Source organism: Stegostoma tigrinum, chromosome 25 (assembly GCF_030684315.1).
Source record: "Stegostoma tigrinum isolate sSteTig4 chromosome 25, sSteTig4.hap1, whole genome shotgun sequence".
Classification (NCBI taxonomy): Eukaryota; Metazoa; Chordata; class Chondrichthyes; order Orectolobiformes; family Stegostomatidae; genus Stegostoma; species Stegostoma tigrinum.
Window position 1 is genome coordinate 3,915,836 of NC_081378.1, and position 23,689 is coordinate 3,939,524.

The following is a 23,689-nucleotide window of genomic DNA, read 5'->3' on the forward strand; positions in this document are numbered from 1 at the left end:
CCAACTGCGAAGCTCAGGTGACAGTTACCTGAAAGGAGCTCAAATACATCCAGCCATGGAGCTGCTTCCAATGCACACTGATCAAAATTAGCACAAAACCCTTAACTCCACATTTGGACACTTGCTTTCCTCCCACATCACTATGCACATCACCGGGAGGTGGGATTTCATCCTCTTCTGTTGTTTGTTCATGAGCTTCCAGTGTTCCCATTGCTAGATCACTGCTGGGAGGTGAATTCATTCCTAATTCAGGTATCCAGTACTCCGGACCTTTCCCAGGTCACATCCCACACACTCAGACACTGAGTATTTTCCACCTTCTATCCCAGGCCCAGAATAGCCCATCTTGCAGTTTTACTGTATTTCCCACATGTGGCCTCTGTTACCTTTACACCATAGAGATGTACAGCACGGTAACAGACCCTTCGGTCCACCTCATCCATATCAAGATACCAATTGGATACCTCACTAAGGGGCAGTTTGGTCTCAATGAGCCTTGTGTCTTGAGACACCCTTCCTGGTGTTTTTTTTGCAAGATTACAACCCAGGATCCCTGTGAAATAGCTCCACAGAATCCAGAATCTCATCACTGAGCCACCCTTTATTTATACATGTAAGGACTCTGACCAGCCAGCTCAAAGCTAATCTCCTGAGTAGTGAGAATCTCTGAGACTCCTGCTTCTTCCTATCAGCCAGGGCTCCCTGATTGGCTCAGGTTAACAGCCCCAATCAGGCAACTCAGAGTCAAGAGATCCACCTGGCCCTCGTTCCAATCACTACACCCAGCAAACCTGCTCAGCTTGGAGTGAGTTTAAATGTACACGGTGTGAGGGGGGGGGGATCCTACCAGGTTAGTCAGAGCAGACAGAGGCCTCAGTCTGATTTCAGTGTGTTCCAGTGGTACATCTTCGCTCCCAGCGTTTGTATTGTCTAACTTTGAAAACGTGTTGGAAAGACTAAATTTAAGACTAGAGCATGTTAACCTGTTTGTCTTACAGAATTACTGCACCCATAGGGTCAGCATTGGCCACTGCTGTATTGTGAATAAAATGACGTATCTATCCAGAAATTAGAAGCAACACTCCACAGATAGCTTATCCATACCACTTAACGCATGCAGGCTGTTCAACTGTGTCAAGCATCACATACCTTCTGAAGTATCATTTAGTGCAGCTTGCAGGATACATCTATGGAGACAGGTGTAGGCCATTCAGCCTTTCGAGCCTATTCCACCATTCAGTCTGATCATGGCTAATCATCAAACTCAGTCTCCTGTTTCTGGTTTCTCCCCCATACGGCTTGATCTTTTTAGCCCTAAGAACAATATCGAGCTCCTTCTGAAAATAGTCAGTGTTCTGGCCTCAACTATGTTCTGTGGCAGAGAATTCCACAGACTCACCACTCTCTGGGTGAAGACATTTCTCTTCACCTCAGTCCTAAAAGGCATATGCTATATCCTCAGACTGTGACCCCTCCCCACTTCCTGGTTGTGGAGTATTTGTCATTTTTTTTTACAATAATTTGTGTGGGATCTTTCAGATCGCCTGATAGAGAGGGGCAGGGATGTCGGTTGTATGAATTAAGGTTATGTGTGTATGTTTGATGGGATAGAAAGATGATACACATTGGACGCATGTTAAGAGGCACTTATTGACACTGGTAGAGATTTGACAGTTTTGAAACTATATAACTATTGAACCAATCTAAAACCAAGTAAAGATTGACTTTTGAGATAATGGGAACTGCAGATGTTGGAGAATCCGAGATAACAAAGTGTGGAGCTGGATGAACACAGCAGGCCAAGCAGCATCTTAGGAGCACAAAAGCTGATGTTCCGGGCCTAGACCCGTTTGTGCTCCTAAGATGCTGCTTGGCCTGCTGTGTTCATCTAGCTCCACACTTTGTTATCAAAGATTGACTTCTGGTCTCCTCCCTCACCAAATGGATTGAACACGCCAGTGGAGAATGGTTAGCTAAAGGTGAAGGTTTGAAACTAAGAAAATGTTTTAAGGACAGGCGATTACAGCCTGTTACATTTGGGGCTTTTGTGATCATAGTTACCTAAATATAGGCAGCTAAGCATTTGCAAACAATTTGTTGATTGTTTATTGAGTTTGTTAAGAAGTTTAGAATTGATACATTAATTAGATAAAGAAGATATTACCACCCTTACAGTTGGTGATAGTTCAGTGACACCAGTTACAGGCTGTTGGCGCAGAATTTGTCAGTCTTGTTAAAGTTGTGAAGAAAGCATTGCATTCTGTAATGAGCTGTTGGGGAATTCTTCCCAGGGTCTTCATCCTCTTCATCTGATCCATTTTCCTTCTGGAGAAGACAGCTCCCTGTCAAGCTCTGACAACTATGAGGGGACCGTCTGGTGAGGACTATCCTCTACCCCTTAGCCTGTCCCTTGTTGATATAATTTATTTCTAGAGGCTGACAGTTGACACTAGCCTGAACCACTCTCATTATGGGCAGCTAGGCATGATGTCAAGATGATCTTTATCCCCTTGCCACTCCATTTGAAGTTTCATTCCCATTCCTTCTAAGACCAACATCATTTTAGATAACCTATTAGGGAGCCAGTCCTGTTTTCCCAAAAAGTGTGTTGGTAATAAGACAATGAGGGCTCAAGAAATCTTTGACATCATGTCAATGGAACATCATGACCTTGGTGATACTTGTGAACTTTCTTTTGTTTTCATGCATTAGAGAGTTATATATTCGTCAAAGAACTCATAACCACTTAGCTCTGTTCAGGAAGGCAGCTAACCACCATCTTTTCAAGGGGCAACTCGGGCGGGCACTGAATGCAGGGCTTGGCTGATGATGCCCATGTCCCACGGTTAATTTACAAAATGAGGCCTCATTGTTACACTGGAAATACTAAATATCGACAATTAAAGTGTTCAGTTTTGAAGACAACCTCAGTTTCCCATAAACCTGAGTAGCTTCTGTGCAAAATGGTTAGAAGCACAGTGTGAATTCCATTCCTCGGACTGGTAAGAATGGATTAAAGATTGACGTTGCATGTGGAAACTGGATGTTAGGAAAAGGAAGAGACCGCCCAAAATTAAATGGACTGATACAAATGATTAAAGATCTGATTATCTCCTGAAAAGAAATTTTGAAAGATTTTTGATGATTCCAGCAAAGAGGCATTTCATAGTGAACTGTTCTACAGAGAATATGGAAAATTATTGTTTCCCTCATTGATTTGTTTCATATACTCTTTGTGAATATGATTTAAATCTTATTTAAAATAGAAACATAAAAACATATAAGATAGGTGCAGGAGGAGGCCATTCAGCCCTTCATGCCTGTTCCGCCACTCATCATGATAATGGCTGAGTGTCCAACTCAATAACCTAAGCCTGCTTTCTCCCCGTAACCTTTAATTCCATTCACTCCAAGTACTGTCCCCATTCACTGCTTGGATTCTTCAATGTTTTGGCATCACCTACTTCCTGTGGTGATGAATTCCACAGGCTCACCACTCTTTGGGTGAAGAAATGTCTCCTCATCTCCGTCCTAAACGGCCTACCCTGAACCCTTGTACTGTGCCCCCTGGTTCTGGAGGCACCCACCATCGGGAACATGCTTCCTGCATCTACCCTGTCGAGTCCTGTTAGAATTTTATAAGTCTTTATGAGAACCCCCCTCATGCATCTGAACTCCAGCAAAAACAATCCCAGCCTAGTCAATCTCTCCTCATATGTCAGACCTGCCATCCCTGGAATCAGCCTGGTAAACCTTTGCTGCACTCCCTTAAGAGCAAGAGCATCCTTCCTCAGAAAAGGAGACCAAAACTGAACACAATATCCCAGCTGTAGTCTCACTGAAGCCCTGCATAACTGCACCAGCACATCCCTGCTCCTGTACACAAAGCCTCTCACAATGAAGGCCAACGTACTATTTGCCTTCTTTACTGCCTGTTGCACCTACATGCTTACCTTCAGCAACTGGTGCACAAGGACACCCAGGTCCCACTGCACACTTCCCTCTCCAAATGTACATGCCCGGATCATCCAGTGGATGTGGATTCAAGAATAAATATTCGTCTCTTGAAACCAGGGGATAGGAAACATAGAAAATAGCAATTGGTTAATTGTGCAAGTTAAGGCCTGTTGTCCACAGGTTGTAGGCTCAAGTGAATGGGGAGGGACATCGATTGTGTACGTATGAAGCCTAGTAATGCCTCACTTTCTGCATAAACCCACAATTGAATAAAGATTAACATCTGGTTTGCATCTTCACAAAACGACTGCTGGACATTTCAGCTAGGAATAAAGGTGAAATTCCCAATTTCCACGCGGTGTTCTGTTTTGATTGTGTGGGAACAGTCATGTTTAGACATCCGGAATTTTAATCAGTGCAAGTTTAGCGTCTGTGCTATCAACTGCATGGATTCTCAGCTCTGAAATTCCTCTGCTGAACCTAGACATCTCTCTGCTTCTCTTTCCTCCCTGAAGAACTTCCTTACCCCTGGTGTCAGGGGGCTAATAGTTATCCTTGAATCCACATCTGTTAGATGGTCTGGGTCATGAACATTTGCAAGGTGTGGCAGTTTGCGCTGCACAAGTTGGCTGCTGAGTTACCTGCATTAGAACACTGACCAATGCTCTGGAACATCTGGTGGACGTGGAAGGTGCTGTATAAATGCAAGTCTCCCTCTTGTAAGCTGTCTTTAAGTTTTGGCCTTTAAGTTTATCTTTGATCTGTCCTTGGCTGGCTATGTGTCAGGTTTTGTCTGATGAAACTCAGATGACATGTTGTTTGTCGAGTTGTTGCATTATGTTCAATAAATGTAAATTGTCCTGGTGTGGCAGGTCTCCACATTCGGTGACAGTAGGAAGAAGGCTGCTTTCAGCTGCTTAAAATAGAAGGAAATGTTTTTGCCTGGGCAGGAGGTGAAGGGAGAACAGCTTCGAGGGAACTGGGGGAGTGTGTTTTACAAAGAACACAAGCGAGAGCACATGATGTGTGCTTTGTAATAGATCTGAATGTCTGGGAAACACATGCATGAACCTGTGAGTGATACGGGGTGGGGATAAAATTGCTGGAGCTTGTAAAAACCCTTTCATCATCAATATAATCAAAGGTGCAAAGTAAGCACCTTTCAGTCACCCCCTGTGACCTCGCAGCAGCAGTGTGGATGAGAACACTTGCCCCTGTGTTGGATGCAGTGCCTGAGATGGGCATCATTTGTCAGTGAAGCTTGGAGCGAACCTGGCTCCAGGCATTTTCCACAGAGGAACAGAGAGAGAGAGAGAGAGAGAGAGACTCGGGGAGGAACTAGCTGTGTGCGTGCAGTGCTGCCGATCCAACTTGGGCAGGTTGTTATGGAGAAGATCACACTGCAGTTCGTGTGGCCTTGTTTAACGTGGGATGCCTGAAAACATAAGGCAGACACCCAGGCAGAGGGTAGTGTTATGAAGCTAAAACAGAAATGGAAGGACTTCTCTCTCCAATGCGTACCAAGGTAAGCAAATCTTTCCTTTTAAATAAGAATGGAGCCCTGTGGGGAGAGGGGCAGGCTGTGTTAGCGCTGGGAGTACTGTTTCAGCTTTTGTTTTCCCAGACTGTGCTGTCTGTCTCTCTCTGTCTCTCTGTTTCTCTTGTCTGTGGTAGTATCACATTTTAGCAGAACATTATTGTCTAAAGAGTGTGTGGAGAGAATATTGTCGCACCATGAGTGGAAGAGGAGAGGGTTTCTTAGCAAACACCAGCCATTTTTAAACTTGCTTTTTATTTCAGCTGTGAATAGCCTGGTAGCGATGTCTGTCACTGATCAAATGGGAAACTGTACAGCCAGCTTCATTTCTTCAGGTTGCAAGGCACCAAGCTGCAGGAGGGTGCGGGGGGCAGGTAGAGAAACCGGGACATTGGAGGAATTCATTAACAATACTGCCAATGAATAGCCTTCTTTATGGTCGTTTCAGAAAAGATGCAGAGAGACTCGAGTCCTACAGAGCAATTTGTTTTATTGGAAAATATTCTGTTAGGAGGAATAAATGTAAAAACTAGAAACTGAGGCAGAGGACAGGACCTAGAGCAGTGATTATCTTTCTGTTCACACATTTCTGTCCAGCAGTAGACAGGTAGTAACACCAACAGACAATCATTGCTCAGTGTCCTGAAAATTGTTTCTGAAGGTTCGATTTCTATAAGACTGCCAGTGTGCTTATAAGATGTTGTTTTATAAAGCAGGGATTTTATTCTTTCACAATCCCTCGGGAATGAACTGTTGGAGTCTCCTGTGCAGAACGTGGAAGGCTCGTGATTTGGGAATGGTGTTTGGAAAAATTATTACTTGGCAAAGACACTCAGGTATAAAACACACACACAGATGTATGTATGTGCAGGAACACATAGAATACACACATGTATGCACATGCAAACACTAACACAAAAGCACACGCACATGCCTAACACCCACAGACAGACACCTACATGCACAAGCCCACAGAGACACATGTACAGGCCCATGCGCGCACACACAGGCTCACAGAGAGAGAGAGAGACACACACACACACACACACAAACCCGCACATGTACCCTCAGACACAGATACCCACACATACTCAAATAGACAGACATGCTGAGGACAATACGAAGTTGGGTTGAGTTGCAGACAGTGCGCAGGGCTGTTCTAGGTTACAAAGGGACATTGAAAGGATGCAGAGCTGGGCTGAGAAGTGGCAGATGGTGTTTAACCCTGAAAATTGTGGGGTGATTCATTTTGGAAGGACAAACTTGAAAGTAGAATACAGGGTTAATGGGAAGATTCTTGGCAGTGTGGAGGAGCAGTGGGATCTTGGGGCTCATGTCCACAGTTCCCTGAAAGCTGCCACCCAGGTGGATAGAGTTGTTAAGAAGGTGTATGGTGTGTTAGCTTTTATTAATAGAGGAATTGAGTTCAAGAGCCATGAAGTTATGCTCTAGCTATACAAAAGCCTGGTTCGGCCACATCAGGAATATTGTGTCCAGTTCTGGTCGCCTCATTACAAGAAAGATGTGGAAGTCTTAGAAAAGGTGCAGAGGAGATTTACCAGGATGTTGCCTGGAATGGAGGGAAGATCTTCTGAGGAAAGGTTGAGAGAGCTAAGGTTTTTCTCTTTAGAACGATGAAGAATGAGACGTGACTTGATAGAGGTGTACAAAATGATCAGAGGTATAGATAAAGTGGACAGCCAGAGACTTTTTCCTAGGGTGGAGGTATCTATTACAAGGGGGCATAGTTTTAAAGCGAGTGGAGGGAGATATAGGGAAGATGTCAGAGGTAGGTTCTTTACTCAGAGAGTGGTAGGTGCGTGAAATGCAATGCCAGAGAGGGTAGTGAAGTCGGCCTTATTAGGGGATTTAAGTGGCTATTACATAGGCATACGGATGATAGTGTAAGGTAGGGGTGGAGGTTAGAAAGACCTTAGGCTTAGGGTAAAAGTTTGACACAACATCGTGGGCTGAAGGGCTTGTACTGTGCTGTGCTGTTCTATGTTCTATGAGCAGACACAAACAAACCCATACAAACACAATGCGCACAGACATACACAGGCAGACACACGCACCCACAGACACACAAACCCACACATACACATGGACATACCCACTCACAAACACACACATTTGCACACAACCCTGCCACACACATCTCCCCACATACACGCATGCACACACACACACACACGCACGCACGCACGCACGCACGCACGCACGCACACACACACAGTCTGTCTGTGCTGCACCTACACAAGTTTCCTGTGGTGATGCCTGGAGACACTGCACTGAATTCCAACAGCCAGGGTGTATACCAAGATAATAAAATGTGAGGCTGGATGAACACAGCAGGCCAGGCAGCATCTCAGGAGCACAAAAGCTGACGTTTCGGGCCTAGACCCTTCATCAGAGAGGGGGATGGGGAGAGGGAGCTGGAATAAATAGGGAGAGAGGGGGAGGCGGACCGAAGATGGAGAGTAAAGAAGATAGGTGGAGAGAGTATAGGTGGGGAGGTAGGGAGGGGATAGGTCAGTCCAGGGAAGACGGACAGGTCAAGGAGGTGGGATGAGGTTAGTAGGTAGCTGGGGGTGCGGCTTGGTGTGGGAGGAAGGGATGGGTGAGAGGAAGAGGCAGGTGATGTGGCTGTGGTACCTGGTTTGCTTCAGGACATGGTCGAGCAGTTTCAAGGCCGAAGAGATTACAAGAGAGTTGCAATGGGAGAGAGATTCCCTGAGGTTGGTCCGGAGGGAGGAGGGTAACTTCTTCAGGTTAGGCATCCCTGGAAGAGGCTTCGCAGTGAGGTTAAAATAGTAGCAGAGATAATGGGAACTGCAGATGCTGGAGAATTCCAAGATAATAAAATGTGAGGCTGGATGAACACAGCAGGCCAAGCAGCATCTCAGGAGCACAAAAGCTGACGTTTTGGGCCTAGACCCTTCATCAGAGAGGGGGATGGGGAGAGGGAGCTGGAATAAATAGGGAGAGAGGGGGAGGCGGACCGAAGATGGAGAGTAAAGAAGATAGGTGGAGAGAGTATAGGTGGGGAGGTAGGGAGGGGATAGGTCAGTCCAGGGAAGACGGACAGGTCAAGGAGGTGGGATGAGGTTAGTAGGTAGCTGGGGGTGCGGCTTGGTGTGGGAGGAAGGGATGGGTGAGAGGAAGAGGCAGGTGCTGAGGAAGGTGATGTGGCTGTGGTACCTGGTTTGCTTTCAGGCCAGGGTGTATAGCCATGTTATACCTGGTGTAAATTCTGTTTTGGGTTTTCAGTATTTTGAAAATATGCAGATGGAGTGGAAGCACACTTTTGTTTGCGTGAAAAAAAAGTGAAGGATTTTGACAGCAGATCCCTCGAATGATTAATGTTTTGTGTGAGGCACCTGGTGACTTCCTTTCATGAGAATTGTTACTGCAGAGTTACTGTTAGACAGCAGACTGCTGGAATGGTGAATTGCACAAGTTATAGGAGCAGGTTTAAATAGCCAATGTGGCAAGCTGTATGGGCACAATGTCAGGAACACTCTGATCAATTCACACACCAAAGCAGCAGTTATAAAGCCATGACCTGTCATCGGTTTGAGCAGTAAGCTATAGGACTGTGTGATTCCCAGACTCTCTGTGCTTTGTGAAATTCTGGCAATATAACCTTATTGAAATATTGCTGGTGACCCTAAGCCAGCTTTTCATTGAGCAATAAAACTGGACAGAGATTAAATGCACTGTAAAAGAAGCTCCCTTAGCTGTGTGTTTAAGATTAAGTTAAAATTAACTCTTTGCTGATTGGGGGCTACTTTTCTCAATGTAACCATTGCTAACAGCTGAGCATTAATGTGACAGTAGAATGAGTTCAGTGCTGTATTTTTCACCAGGGTGTTTGCAACATGTAATTCCAACAAGGGCTTTTGTTTCCGAAGATTTATTTTGAATTCCACTGGCGGGGAGAGGTGGTGATGTGGAGTTGCAAATGTCCTTTTAAGCGTGCCTTTAACTGAAAGAAAATGGTAAACTGCTTTGTAAGAGCGCATCTTAATAATTACCCTACACCTACCTCCTTACAAAATCTTCTTATCTAATAGCAGAGAGGCTGTGTCATATCAGTTCGTAGCTTCCTGACGCTGAAACTGCTTGTTTTGGAAAAGCTGGAGTGAAATTGTTTTGAGGGAAACTTGTTCAGTTCTGACACAGCAACTCTCACACGAAAACTAGTTTTTGAAAAGCATCTTGTTGCCATTAACATTCATAGCCTTTAGGAACACAGGACTAGGTGGAGGCCATTCAGCCCCTCTTATATCACTGAACTTCCTGTTGTGGGTTTGCCCTTGAGAGTGTTTTACCTTCTTCTGTAATGTAAGGCTTGGAACCGTGGCATTGAAGAATCCAACGTACACTGCAACTAACTATTATTGATCCATATTATATTCCTGGGGCATGTACATGTATGGGCTAATCTTAATCCATCTGGTTACAACAGAGGAGCAGGATTCCATTCGCGTGTCATGCTTCAAGTGATCAAAGATAAGATGGAGTCTGAGATCTTTCTATCCTTAGGTCTCTGCATATGATGCAGTGATGATCTCGTGAGTATGCCTGTAAAAAGCAGGCTAACTCTGAGGCAATATGCAATATCTTTCGCAAAATTACCTGCCTTGTTTCCTTCAATATCTTCATCCTCACTCATCAGTCTATTTCAGTTTTTATATTCGCCCCGAACCCTCTATAACCAGAGAGAATTCCAGATTTCTACTCTCCATTGCGAGAGGGGGAGCTTTCTGATGCATTGCTGGAACAGCCTGACTATAATCTTAACGTCATATTTGTTTCTCGAGGACTTCCCCTAAACTGTGCCCCACTCCCACACAACCAGAAGAAAGTGTTCCTCTCCAACAATCCCATCAATTCCTTTAATGATCTGAGGCGCTGAGATTCTTAGTATTGTCGCATAGGAGTGGAGTTTGTCTGGTACGACATGTAGTGCCTTGAATTTGCACATTCGGCAGTGTTCTGCCTGGGGGCTATTCCCGCTGTTAAGCTGACAACCTGACCATTATCTTCATGATAATAAAATGTGAGGCTGGATGAACACAGCAGGCCAAGCAGCATCTCAGGAGTACAAAAGCTGACGTTTCGGGCCTAGACCCTTCATCAGAGCCTTTCTGATGAAGGGTCTAGGCCCGAAACGTCAGCTTTAGTGCTCCTGAGATGCTGCTTGGCCTGCTGTGTTCATCCAGCCTCACATTTTATTATCTTGGAATTCTCCAGCATCTGCAGTTCCCACTATCTCTGACATTATCTTCATGACACTGTTCTCTCTCAGTTCATGAAGTTAACTCTAAAAGTTGATGGTTCAGGTGTCTGGCTTCCTATCAAACCTGCTTTGCTCAATGCCATTCGATTAATCAGCTGTGTGTAGCGCATACACGTTAAACCCAGAATGTTTTTTGCTATATTAATAGTTTAACACATTGGATAGTCTTACTGTAAGTGCTATTATATTGAAAACACTTCTCGTGTTGAACAGCTGTCTTCTGACTCATCCTTGGAGGTCAGCTGATAATCTATTAAATTCAGCTGTTTACCTTGGTCCAGGCAGGTGAGGTTTTGACACTTTCCATTCATATTACTTGAGTCCTCATTGTTTCACTTGATGCCTGTCATTTCTGAGAGCTCAGACCCTCTGCTCCTGATCCCAACCTTCACACCCTGGACTGAACTCGGTGTTTAACTTGTTGCTGCTGGCTACAGTCAGAACGTTTTTTGTACAGTCAGAAATAGATGTTCTGTGACTCCAGGCTAAGCAGAGCAGTGTGAAGAATGCAGTGCCCCATGAGGCTGAAGATTTTAGCCAATTCCCTATTTTAATTAGGGTTCTCCTTCATGCCCCAAACTCGCCCAGATTAGCAACAGATAGCTCCATCCAGATGCTACTCTCTCATTCCAAGCCTCACAGATCTCATTCCCAATCACCTGTTCCTCACTATTCCTCACACAACCCTTGCCATTGTTCTCATTGCTCCTTAGGACCACTCACTCCCTACAATCCTTGCTCCTTATGACCCACTCAGTCCCTATGACCCTCATTCCCTACAACTACTCACTCCTATGATCCTTGTTCCTTATGACCCACTCGGTCCCTATGAACCTCACTCCCTATGATTCTCACTCCCTCCAATCCTCACTCCCCACGACCGTCGCTCCTTGCGACCCACTCACTCCCTACAACCCTCACTCCCACGACCCATTCAGTCCCAAAGACCCTTGGTCCTTACGACCTACTCACTCCCTACAGCCTTTGCTGCTTATCCCTCGCTCCCTATGACCCTCGCTCTCTATGACCCTTGCATCTTACAACCCACTCAGTTACTGTGACCTCTCACTCCCTACAACTCCTCACCCTCTACAACCTGTTGCTCCTTAGACCTACTCACTCCCTACAACCTTCACACTCTGACCCATTCACTCCTTACAACCCTCATTCCCTATGACCCTCATTCCCTATGACCAGCATTACCTATAATACTCAAGCCCCATGACCCTTGCTCCATATGAATCTTGCTCCCTCTGACCCAAGTCGCTACAACCCACTCACTCCCTAAGACCCCTCAATCCCTCCAACTGACCCACTCCCTATGACCTCTCACTCCCTACGACTCACTCAATCCCTACAGCCCATTCACTGCCTACAACTCATTCGCTCCCTATGATTCTCACTCCCTCCAATCCTCACTCCCCACGACTCTCGCTCCTTGCGACCCACTCACTCCCTACAACCCTCACTCCCTATGACCTTGCTCCCTACCATCACAGAGGACATGGAACACCAGGTCCCCATCTTCCATCTTCACATCCCTGATCCTTTCTGCCTTGTCCGGTGCTTCCATAGCCTGCCATTCCACACTCCAGCAGCAGTAGTAGAATCTGATCTCCATTCCCTGCCCCCTTCCATGTCACAGCCCTCCCAAGTCTGGAACAGCCCTGTGCTCCTCTTTCATAATCTGTCCTCTCCTCTTCCTCCCACTCACACATGCCAAACTCTCCAAACTATTGACCCAATGACCTTGTTCCCCCAGAAGTTCAACCCCAGTCTGTGCCTCCCCAGCATCCATAGTCAGGGCCCTCCCCTCCCACAGCCTGGAACACCGCAGTCTGTTCCTACAGCTGTCACATTGCTTTAAGTTGAATCATTGTGATGTGGGGATATTGATCCTGAGCTAATGCAGTGGCATGTTTGAAAACTATTTTACCTGATGCCTGGGAACTGACTTTGGACGAGAGGAGTCTGTTTGTTCTCAGAGGGTTCTGCCTCAAAGGATTGGAGACAGAGTCACTGAATATCTTGGAGGTAGCGATGGATAGTTTGGTCAGAATTGATTATTGGTGGGGGGTGAGTGGTTAGGAATTGGAAACACAAATAGACCAACTATCAACTTATTGATTAGAGAGCAGGTTTAGGGGCCATGGCTCCTGGCTCTAATTGGATATATCCTCTTCTTCACTGAGAACATCTGACCTGACAGGGCAAGAAAACGGACCAAACTTTGTGTAAATAAAACAACGTTTGTTCCTGATTACTGGAGGATTTCATTCCTTCCACGTGTTGTATTTAACACGCCAAGTTAATGGCCTTGTGTAAATGCAGGCTCACAACATTAAAATGTCACAGGAATGAGTGACAACTGGTGTCGATGTATCTAATATTAAGATTAAACTACAAAATGTAGTAATGTGCAGATGTTTGTATAGAATTACTGCAGCAGAGCTCACACCTACATTAGCAACTACAGTTAATATCAGGAATTTAGTCAAGGGAGATGATTTTTAAAAAGCTACTCATTTTATTACACAGGATTAGTGTGATATTTTAGTCGTGTGAATCCATTTGGATTGTTTCTGATCTGGTATCCGCCTTCCCTCCTTCTCCCCAGGTGATATGGATGGTTTGTTCCTCCTGTGTTTTGAGTTTCGCTGAGCCTCCCAAGCTTGATGTGGGGATATCAGTTGTGAGCACTGGCTCAGTGGGTTAGCACTGCTACTTCACAGCACCAGGGGCCTGGTTCAGTTCCACCCCCAAGCAACTGTTTGGAGTTTGCACCTCGTCTGTTTGGGTTTCCTTCCACAGTCTGAGGATGTGTGGGTTTGGGTCGATTGGCTGTGGGGATTGGTGGTAGTGGTGGGTTACTCTTTGGAGAGGAATGGTATGGGCTGAATGGCCTGATTCTGCACAGTGGGATTTCTGTGGCTCAGGCAAGTGACCTCATGCATTATCTTCACTTCCAACATCGGCCACCAGATGGTGATCAAGGACCAAAATGTTGCCCGTGCTGTTCCCAGCCCCGAGTTTCTCAAAGTTTCATTCCCTCAGGACAAAGCAGAGAACTTTCCAGGCAATGGAGTACTGTCGCTCGCCCATGTAATGTTAGAAGTGTGAGCAGTGGAATTGATTCAGGGAAGACTGTGGCTTCCTTTGCTCTTCCTCAATATAGTGGGTATGGGTTTGTTTGCAGGAGCTCAGTTAAACAAAGGCAGCACCTTCAGTGTTCTCTTTAACATGAAGCAGTGAGTATTGCTGGAGTGGGATTGGAACTTTAAACCCCCCTGACTGAGCCCTAGCTTGTCCCCCAGGTCAGTCCGTTCCTTGTGGCTTAGATGAGAGCAGTCAGTTCATTCATAAACCTGAGAATTTCTTCGCGACAAGTTGGACAAATCCAGTGGGTGACTCTTCAGTCTTAATATCAAGATCAAAATGTTAATTTTTTGAAGAAAATAAATCTGAGGTGTAGACTATGCTGGGTGCTGACAACATGAAATTGATCTTGAAGAACAGAGAGATTGTTGTGACAATACAGTGTGTGATAGACTCAGGCTAAACTCTCTACGAACATTCAGTGCTTTTACAGAGCGGCATGAACATAATGGTTGTATTAATATGTATGAACTCTAAGCAGAGGAGAAAATGATAAATACCTCACATGGCTGCATGAAGTAAGTTTCTGTAAAGTTGTTGATACTGCATTTCCACTGAGCTGTATGGTTCATGGTGAGGGTTGTAGAAATATTCTAATTATACCTCACCTGGAGCATTTTTTAAAAAATCTGCTAGTATTTTGTTTGGACCCAAACCAACTGGAATCAACCTATACTCTCCTCTCCACCTATCTTCTTTTCTCTCCATCTTCAGTCCACCTCGCCCTCTCTCCCTATTTATTCCAGAACCTTCACCCCATCCCCCTCTCTGATGAAGGGTCTAGGCCCGAAACGTCAGCTTTTGTGCCCCTGAGATGCTGCTGGGCCTGCTGTGTTCATCCAGCTTCACACTTTGTTATCTTGGAATCAGTTCTTCACATGATTACAAAAGATTTCTCTTGAACATTGCTGTTTTCCCTTCTGCTTTGTCTTGCCCTCGCTTCCTGCTGGTACTTGTAAACACTGCGGTTCGCAACAAACAACTGCACCTCCCAGTCACAAACCATTTCCACTTCCCCTCCCATTCTCTAGATGACATGTCCATCATGGGCCTCCTGCAGTGCCACAATGATGCCACCCGAAGGTTGCAGGAACAGCAACTCATATTCCGCTTGGGAACCCTGTAGCCCAATGGTATCAATGTGGACCTCACCAGTTTCAAAATCTCCCCTTCCCCCACTGCATCCCAAAACCAGCCCAGTTTGTTCCCTCCCCCCACTGCACCACACAACCAGCCCAGCTCTTCCCCTCCACCCATTGCATCCCAAAACCAGTCCAACCTGTCTCTGCCTCCCTAACCTGTTCTTCCTCTCACCCATCCCTTCCTCCCACCCCAAGCCGCACCCCCATCTCCTTCCTACTAACCTCATCCCACCTCCTTGACCTGTCCGTCTTTCCTGGACTGACCTATCCCCTCCCTACCTCCCCACCTATACTCTCTCCACCTATCTTCTTTTCTCTCCATCTTCGGTCCGCCTCCCCCTCTCTCCCTATTTATTCCAGAACGCTCTCCCCATCCCCCTCTCTGATGAAGGGTCTAGGCCCGAAATGTCAGCTTTTGTGCTCCTGAGATGCTGCTTGGCCTGCTGTGTTCATCCAGCTTCACATTTTATTATCAACCTGTCTCTGCCTCCCTAACCTGTTCTTCCTCTCACCCATCCCTTCCTCCCACCTCAAGCCGCACCTCTATCTCCTACCTACTAACCTCATCCCACCTCCTTGACCTGTCCGTCTTCCCTGGACTGACCTATCCCCTCCCCACCTCCCCACCTATACTCTCCTCTCCACCTATCTTCTCCTCTATTCACCTTCAGTCCGTCTCCCGCTCCCTATTTATTCCAGAACCCTCTCCCCATCCCCCTCTCTGATGAAGGCTCTAGGCCCGAAACGTCAGCTTTTGTGCTCCTGAGATGCTGCTTGGCCTGCTGTGTTCATCCAGCTCCACACTTCGTTATCTCGGATTCTCCAGCATCTGCAGATCTCTGATCACTATTCCCGCTTCCTGGTCTGCACCTGGGGATCATTCACAGTTTTTGTGTGAGCTGCAGGCGAGACTGGTTATACCCTCACCTGACAAACCACTCCACTAGCTCCTGGTCTTTAAAAATTAATTCATGGGATACGGCCATCGCTGGCTGGGACGGCACTTATTGCCCGTCCCTAATTGCCCAGAGGGCAGTTAAGAACCATCCATGTTGTTGTGGGTGTGGAGTCACGTGTATTCCAGGCTGGGCAAGGATGGCAGAATTCTGTGTGGGGGAGAAAGGCATTTGTGAAGCAGACAGGTTTATTTTTATTAACAGTTATCATGGTCACCAGCTGTTTATTCCACATTTTACCCCATTCAGATTTCACCATCTGCTGCGGGGAAGGAATTGAACCCATGTTCCCCAGAGCATTAGAACTATTACATAGAACTATTACATAGAACATTACAGCACATGGCCCTCGATGTTGTGCCGACCTGTCATACCAATCTCAAGCCCATATAGCCTACACTATTCCATGTACGCCCATATGCTTATCCAATGACGACTTAAATGTACCTAAAGTTGGTGAATCTACTACCGTTGCAGGCAAAGCGTTCCATTCCCTTACTACTCTGTGAGTAAAGAAACTACCTCTGACATCTGTCCTATATCTTTCACCCCTCAATTTAAAGCTATGCCCCCTCTGTCTGAGGTTCTGGATAGATGGCCCAGTAACATCACCTCAGTACGATTACCACCCTTCCTTTGATTCTTCCATGGGGTGTGGGTGTCACTCACAAGGCCAGCAATTGTTGCCCGTCCCTAATTGCCCGAGAACTGAGTAGCTTGCTGGACTATTTCGGACGGTTGTTCAGAGTCAGTCTCATTGCAGTGGGTCACCTATTGACTGGAGCAGTTTTCTTTCACTGGAGGGCGTTCTAACTGCAGTCATCTTCATGTGGCTAGCTTTTCCTCATTTCAGATTTTATTCAGTCCAAACTTCACGATGTGCCGGAGGGCGATTTGAACCAATAATCCTGGAGTGTTATGCCCAGAGTGTTGGCTAGGCTAACAGTGATAGGACAGCACTCGTGTGGATGGCTTGAGCAAAAGGCCAGCTTTGATACGATAGACTGTGGGCTGTATCCCAAGGCAGGGGAATGTCCTGAGGCACTTCACAGGAGCATTATGAAAGCTGACACTGTGACATTTCAGAAGAGATGTGAAGTCAGGCAACCAAAATCTTGGTCAGAGGGTTGGTTCGGTAGGGGGAGAGGGTGGAAGAGTAGGTTCGGGAGGGGGTGGAGAGGGTAGGCTCGGGAGAGGGAGAGGGTGGAAAGGGAAGATTCAGGAGGGGGTGAGGATAGGGAGGGACTGGGAGAGGGTGGAGAGGGTCGGTCCGCGAGAGAAAGTAGGTGGAGAGAGTAGTTTCGGGTAGGGGATAGGGTGGAGAGGGTGTGTTTGGGAGGGAGAGAGAGTGGAGAGAGTAGGTTCAGGAGTGAGAGGGTGGAGAGGATAACTTCAGGAGAAAGCGGGGCTGGACGGAGTAGGTTCGGGAGGGGGTGGGGTGGAGAGGGTAGATTCAGGAGGAGGAGAGGGTGGAGAGAGTAGATTTGGGAGGGGTAGAGGGTGGAGAGGATAGGTTTGGGAGGGAGAGAGAGTGTGGAGAGTGTAGGTTCGGGAGGGGGAATGTCTGGAGAGGGTGTGTTTGGTAGGGGTAGAGGGTAGAGACGGTGGATTTGGGAGGGGATAGAGCATGGAGAGGGTAGATTTGGGAGGGGGTAGAGGGTGGAGAGGGTGTGTTCGGGAGGGGTAGAGGGTGGAGAGGGTAAGTTCGGGAGGGGGGAGAGGGTGGAGAGATTAGGTTTGGGAGGGGTACAGTGTAGAGAAGGTAGTTTTGGGAGGGGGTAGAGCATGGAGGGGGTGGGTTTGGGAGAGAATATGTTCAGGAGGGGGCAGGGGGTGGAGAGCAGGGTGGAGAGGTAGGGAGGAAAATCTGGAGCATGGTGTCCAGGCCACTGAAGGCGAGACCACCAACAGTGGAGAGGCTTTAACTGGGGATATACCGTAAGGGGCATCAGTAAGGTGAATGGCCACAGTCTTTTTCCCCAGAGTGGGGGAGTCCAAATGTAGAGGGGCATAGGTTTAAGGTGAGAGTAGAAAGATTTAAAAGGGATTTAAGATTTAAGATTTAAATTTTTCACACAGTGGGTGGTACATGTATGGAACGAGCTGGGCCAGAGGGCCTGGTTCCATGCTGTATAACTCTGTGACTCTGGCGAAGTCGGCAAAGATTAGAGGGGAGCAGAGAACCCAGAAGGTAGAGGGACTGGAGGGAATCAGGGAGACAGGAGGCTAGTGGCCATGGTGGGATTGCCTCTTCATTCCCCACAATCCCCCACTCTTTCCCCCACCTTCATCCCGCTGCCTCGATCAGTTACTCTGAGACCACCCAATAGTGGAACATGTTCCTGCCTCCACACAGTACAGTCTGTTGATGCTCCCAGCCCTTTGACCTCGGCTTACCTCAGAATGAGATGTGGTTGGTTGCCAACCCTGCCAAAGCCCATTGATATGAGGGATTTGGATTTTCGAGATAATCCTTTCAGTTTATGAGCTGGGGGCTATTTGATCAAGAGCAAATGGTGCCCATTACTAGCTTCACATTAAGTGAATGAAGGTACACGGGCTGTTTGACTGAAGTCAGCCAGCTGGCATCTCAAGTAATGAAATTGTGGACTCCATTAAAAGGCTGGCTTCACATTGCAGCCTTGATTAATGCTTGAACTGTGCTAACTGAGTTTAGTCCAGTCTGTGAATCTAATTACAGCACAGCAGCGCATCCAACAGATACAAGAATTTCTGCAAAGATGTATATTACTGAGAGGTGGATGCAGAGTGGAATGGAAGTGTAGATAATTCAAACCACATCTACTGGAATAGATTAGCTTATGGTTTTATTCTTTTGATTCTTGCCATCTTCTGCTTAAGCCAACATAGTTGCAAAATGAAGATGGTAAATAATGAGCCTTGATAACTTAGGGGCCTATTGATAATGTGGGAATTGATAATGGTTGTAATGATTGTAAATTTTAGTGGGTTTCTCCTGTTGTCTTTTGTTTGGAAAATTAAACTGTCACAGATGTGTCATCAGGCTCAAACTCAAAGGTTAAGGGTAGTCAGGCTCAAAATTGAAGCCACACAAATCTTTTATTACAGCCACTGTAGTAAAGGTTTAACCCTGTCAGGAATGACTTGATTTACACTACCCTTCTTATTTGATTGCAGTAGTGTGGATCCATATAAAATGGGATGGAGCGTAGGTGTTGAAGCATTAACTCCTTTTTCATCTCTTGGAGGGCTGCAGAAGTTACCTTCAGTGGGTTCCAGCAGAGAGTTGTCGGATCGTTAAGAATTGGCAAGTTACTGAAAGAGTCAAAGACAACAGGAGCATTGAGCTATTTATTGACACCGTGAAAGAGTCAGAGGTGTATCCAGTAGAGGGTCACATTTCCACAAAAATAGTTTAATCTGGGGGAGACCCTCACCAAATTGAATGTGACGAGTGATATTGATAGTAACCAAGGGTAGGCTGTATTTTATTCTGAATACTCATTGTGTGTTTGTGGATCTTCTGTGCAGCTAATGCACTTGTTGTATTTGGCAGGCATGCATTATCCTGCACTTTCAGGTTCTTAATGACTGGCAATTGCAGAACTGGGGCCGGGTTCACAGTCTAAGGATAGGGAGTAGCTCATTTCGGACTGAGATGAGGAGAAATGTTTTCACCCAGAGAGTGATGAGCCTGTCACAGAAAGTAGTTGAGGACAAAAGATTGAATGTTTCCAAGAAGGAGTTAGATGTAGTTCTGAGAGCCAAATGGATTAAAGGCTATGGGGAGGAAGCAGGAACAGGGGACTGAGTTGGATGATCAGCCATGATCATACTGAATGCTGGTGCAGCCTTGAAGGGCCAAATGGCCCATTCCTGCTCAATTTTTGATGTTTCTGTACACATTTTTAGGGACTTCCCACTTATGTCATCTTCTCTGTTTCTCTTTCAATGCTGAAAGGTTTTGCAGCTGTTACAGGTAAAAGATTGTGGATGTGTTTAAAAAGCCTTTCTGTTAATTGATCCGATCCACAGTTCAGCTTCAAAATTGGGGAGGGTATTTGAGGAATTAGACTAAGTATGTGAATGAGCAAAGTATTTGAAGATGAACTTTTGTATCTCTGTGTGTATATGTACCATACTTAGGAAGGTAAGAGAGGGTAAGACTTAGCAGTGTGTGTGCTGAAACAAGTGAAACTGATATGATAGAGACTGAGAGATGTTTCATGGACTTATCTAGTCATAAACTTGGCAACAACCAATAAGGTAAACAGAAGGCTGAGTCCTCTCACTAATGCTGTCAAACACAATGGGGAGAGATGATTTCCTTGTGGTATTACCACTGGGCTGTTAATCCAGAGACCCAGGTAATGTTCATGGGCTTGAATCCCGTCACAGCAGATGGTGGAATGAGTGAGAGTCCAATGATGACCATGAATCCATTATCACTTGTTGGGGAAAACAAATCTGGTTCTCTAATGTTCTTTAGGGAAGGAAACTGCCATCCTTACCTGGTCTGGCTGACATCGGACCCCAGACCCACAGCAGTGTGGTTGACTCTTAACTGCCCTCTGGGCGATTAGAGGTGAGCAATAAATGCTGGCTAAGCCAGTGACATGCTCATCCTGTGAATGAATTAAAAAGCAACACCAGAGTATTCTCATAGAATTCCTCTAGTACAGAAGCAGGCCATTCAGCCCATACTCACCATCCAAAGAGCACCCCACCCTCCCCTATAACCCTGCATTTTCCATTGGCTTACCCACCTCGCCTGCACACTATAGACAATTTTATCCTCACCTGCACATCTTTGGATTGTGGGAGGAAACTACAGGACCCTGTGGAAACCTTCACAGGCAGTCACCTGAGGTTGGAATTGAACCCAGGCCCCCAGCACTGTGACGTAACAGTGCTAGCCACCATGCCACATGACTCTGGCCAGGCTCCATAGGGAACACACTGTGTGTTCCTGATCCCAGCCTCAGACGGGAGACATTCTGAACTGGACGTGGTTTCATGAGAAATTATCAGATTGAGCCCTGTTACCAAATATTTAGGAAGGAATGTGCAGCCTCAGTAACAGAGAGAGGTGGTCTGACATGGATCTGTCGGATAGGAAACAGTGTAGAAAAAAGTAAATCTTAAGACTGGTAGAGTTGAAATAAACCTGGAAGCCTGCACAGAGGAAGACTGACACGAAGTTATACAATTTAGGTTAATGTCACAAATGTATTTCTGAATGAGTGTTCCACGCATGAAATGGAATCAGAAACAGAAATTGCTGGAAAACCTCAGCAAATCTGGTGACATCTGTGGAGGGAAATAAGAGTTGGTGCTTCAGGTCAAGTGAACTGGAATAGAATTCTGAGTAAGGAAAACCTTGGAATCATTTAAGAAGTAATTGCAGTTCTGGGAACGTAGATGAGTTGAACTGTAATTAACCAAATTGCTTGTAACAGTTTCCCTTTACAAGTCAAGCATGTACTTCATTTTTTAGTGGAGAGCGTGGTACTGCTTCTGGTTCCGTCACACCTTTCATGACCACTGGATGTCTCAAATCTCATTACTGCGATCTGAAATGTCTTTCAAGTGTAGTCTGAAGTAGAAAATGCAGCAGCCAAACTGTACTGAGCAAATACCCTCGAACAGCAGATTGCGTTTAATGCTAACTGTCTCTGGTTTATGTGAAAGTTAATGATTCGTTATCCTGCTCAGAATGTTTCCTTGTGAACTTACAGAAAACAACCTTTCGATACCATTAAAGCCTTGAAGAAGTAAAAGTTCAAGAATTTGAAGAAAGGAATTTAGGAAATGGAAACAAGTGAACTGATCTTGAAAATGCCCGTTGCAGACTTGTGGGCTGAGTGGCCTGTTTCTGTATGATTTTATACATCTCTGACCAGATAATTCATTGTGTGATATTGTTTGATGACTTTGTATTGTTCTAAGTAACAGTGCTGTTTGATGGTGATAAATGACAATCTTCTGGAGAGTGCAGTAGGCTTCCTCTCAGTTTTACTGCACAGCTTCAATTGGCCAGGCATCTCCAACGTGAGATAACAAAGTGTGGAGCTGGATGAACACGGCAGGCCAAGCAGCATCTCAGGAGCACAAAAGCTGATGTTTCGGCATGAAGGGTCTAGGCCCAAAACGTCAGCTTTTGTGCACCTGAGATGCTGCTTGGCCTGCTGTGTTCATCCAGCTTCACACTTTGTTATCTTTGGATTCTCCAGCATCTGCAGTTCCCATGATCTCTGATCTCCAACTTGAGACTTGATTATCTTCAGTTTATGAGGAATGGGTTCAGCTGCTTGTTGCTTCTAACAAGAATCTGTCAGCCTTGGTATGACCTCAACTGCTTCTCTTACACTGGTTTAAGAGCAGCCTGCTAGCGCACTCAGGATCATTCAGCAAGTGTTGCCCAAACACAGAATCACATCTAACAGGCAATGTTTTGGATTTTGTAAGAACAATGGTTGAGCACAGCCTCTACTCAGTTAGCAGCCTTTTCTCCTGCAGTGTAAGTCATTATGATTATTTGAAGTTTGGCATTCTTGCATTTGTGTCCTAATGAATGCAAGATGAAGAGCTTCAACAACATGCCTGTCTTTGCAGCTATCCCTGTTTCCACCCAGTGATGAATTAGAAGGCTTATTTTTGTGCTGGTTTGGTTAGTGAGACTTGGAAGAATAAAGATTCTTGTTACTGTTAGCTTTGAGCATCACCACGGGAGAATATTTAAGAGGCATTTAGACAGACAGAAGAACAGGCAGGAAATGGAGGGATATGGATCACATGCAGGCAATGGGATTAGTTTAGAATGGCATCAGAGTCAGCACAGACATGATGGGCTGAAGGGCCTGTTATTGTGCTGTATTGGTCTGTGATCTTTACAATGTAGAAAGCTCTACTATTGCAGTGGGAGGAAGCTAGTGAGCAGCCTAAGCCTGGCCATTGAGCAGTCGGGCCAAATGGCCTGTTTCTGTGCTGGACAGACAGAACAACTCCATATAATTCTTAATAATTCTACAATGCCTCAGGGTAGATTCACTGAGCAGAAAACCGGCTTCTGGTTTGGAGCAGGACGCTACTGTTACACAGGAAAATGGTAGACTTACAAAGATGAGCATGTTGCCATGCTGGCAGCCTTTTATCGATTTGGGCATTGTCAGTAATGAGTGCAAGACTGGAGCTGTTCCAGCCAACAGGAAAACCCACCAGGTGCTGGAAAGGACAAGGGTTGACATGAACTTGTCAGATCGCAGTTGCTGGCTGTCTTGTTATTCGTTCTTGGATGTGGGAGTCACTGGCAAGACCAGCATTTGCTACCCATCCCAAATTGATCCTGAACTCGGTGGCTTGCTTGGCTGTTTCAGACGTTAGTTAGGGGCGTTTTTGTGTGTGTGTGTGTGTGTGTGTGTGTGTGTGTGTGTGTGTGTGTGTGTGTGTGTGTGTGTGTGTGTGTGTGTGTGTGTGTGTGTGAGAGAGTATGTATTTGTGAGTGTACATGTTGGGAGAGAGAGTATGTATTTGTGAGTGTACATGTTGGGAGAGAGAGAGAGCCTGTGTTTGTGTGAGAGGGTGTGTCTTGGGAGAGAGTGTTTGTGTTTGGGTGTGTGTATTTGTGTATGTGTGTGATTGTGTGCATGGGTGT

The 23,689-nt window shown here is 45.9% G+C and overlaps 1 protein-coding gene across 4 annotated transcripts in view; it reads left to right on the forward strand.

Moving 5' to 3' along the window:
• Positions 1-23,689, forward strand: part of frmd4a (FERM domain containing 4A) — a 702,228-nt gene that overhangs the window by 182,351 nt on the left and 496,188 nt on the right. The window contains exon 1 of one of the 4 annotated variants that reach the window (XM_048553976.2): positions 4,999-5,482. The exons of the other annotated variants lie outside the window; for them this stretch is intronic. Within the exon in view, the coding sequence (XP_048409933.1) occupies positions 5,450-5,482 (33 nt within the window). The 5' untranslated portion in view covers positions 4,999-5,449. Of the gene's footprint in view, positions 1-4,998; positions 5,483-23,689 lie in introns of those variants that run through there. 4 annotated transcript variants of the gene reach the window in all.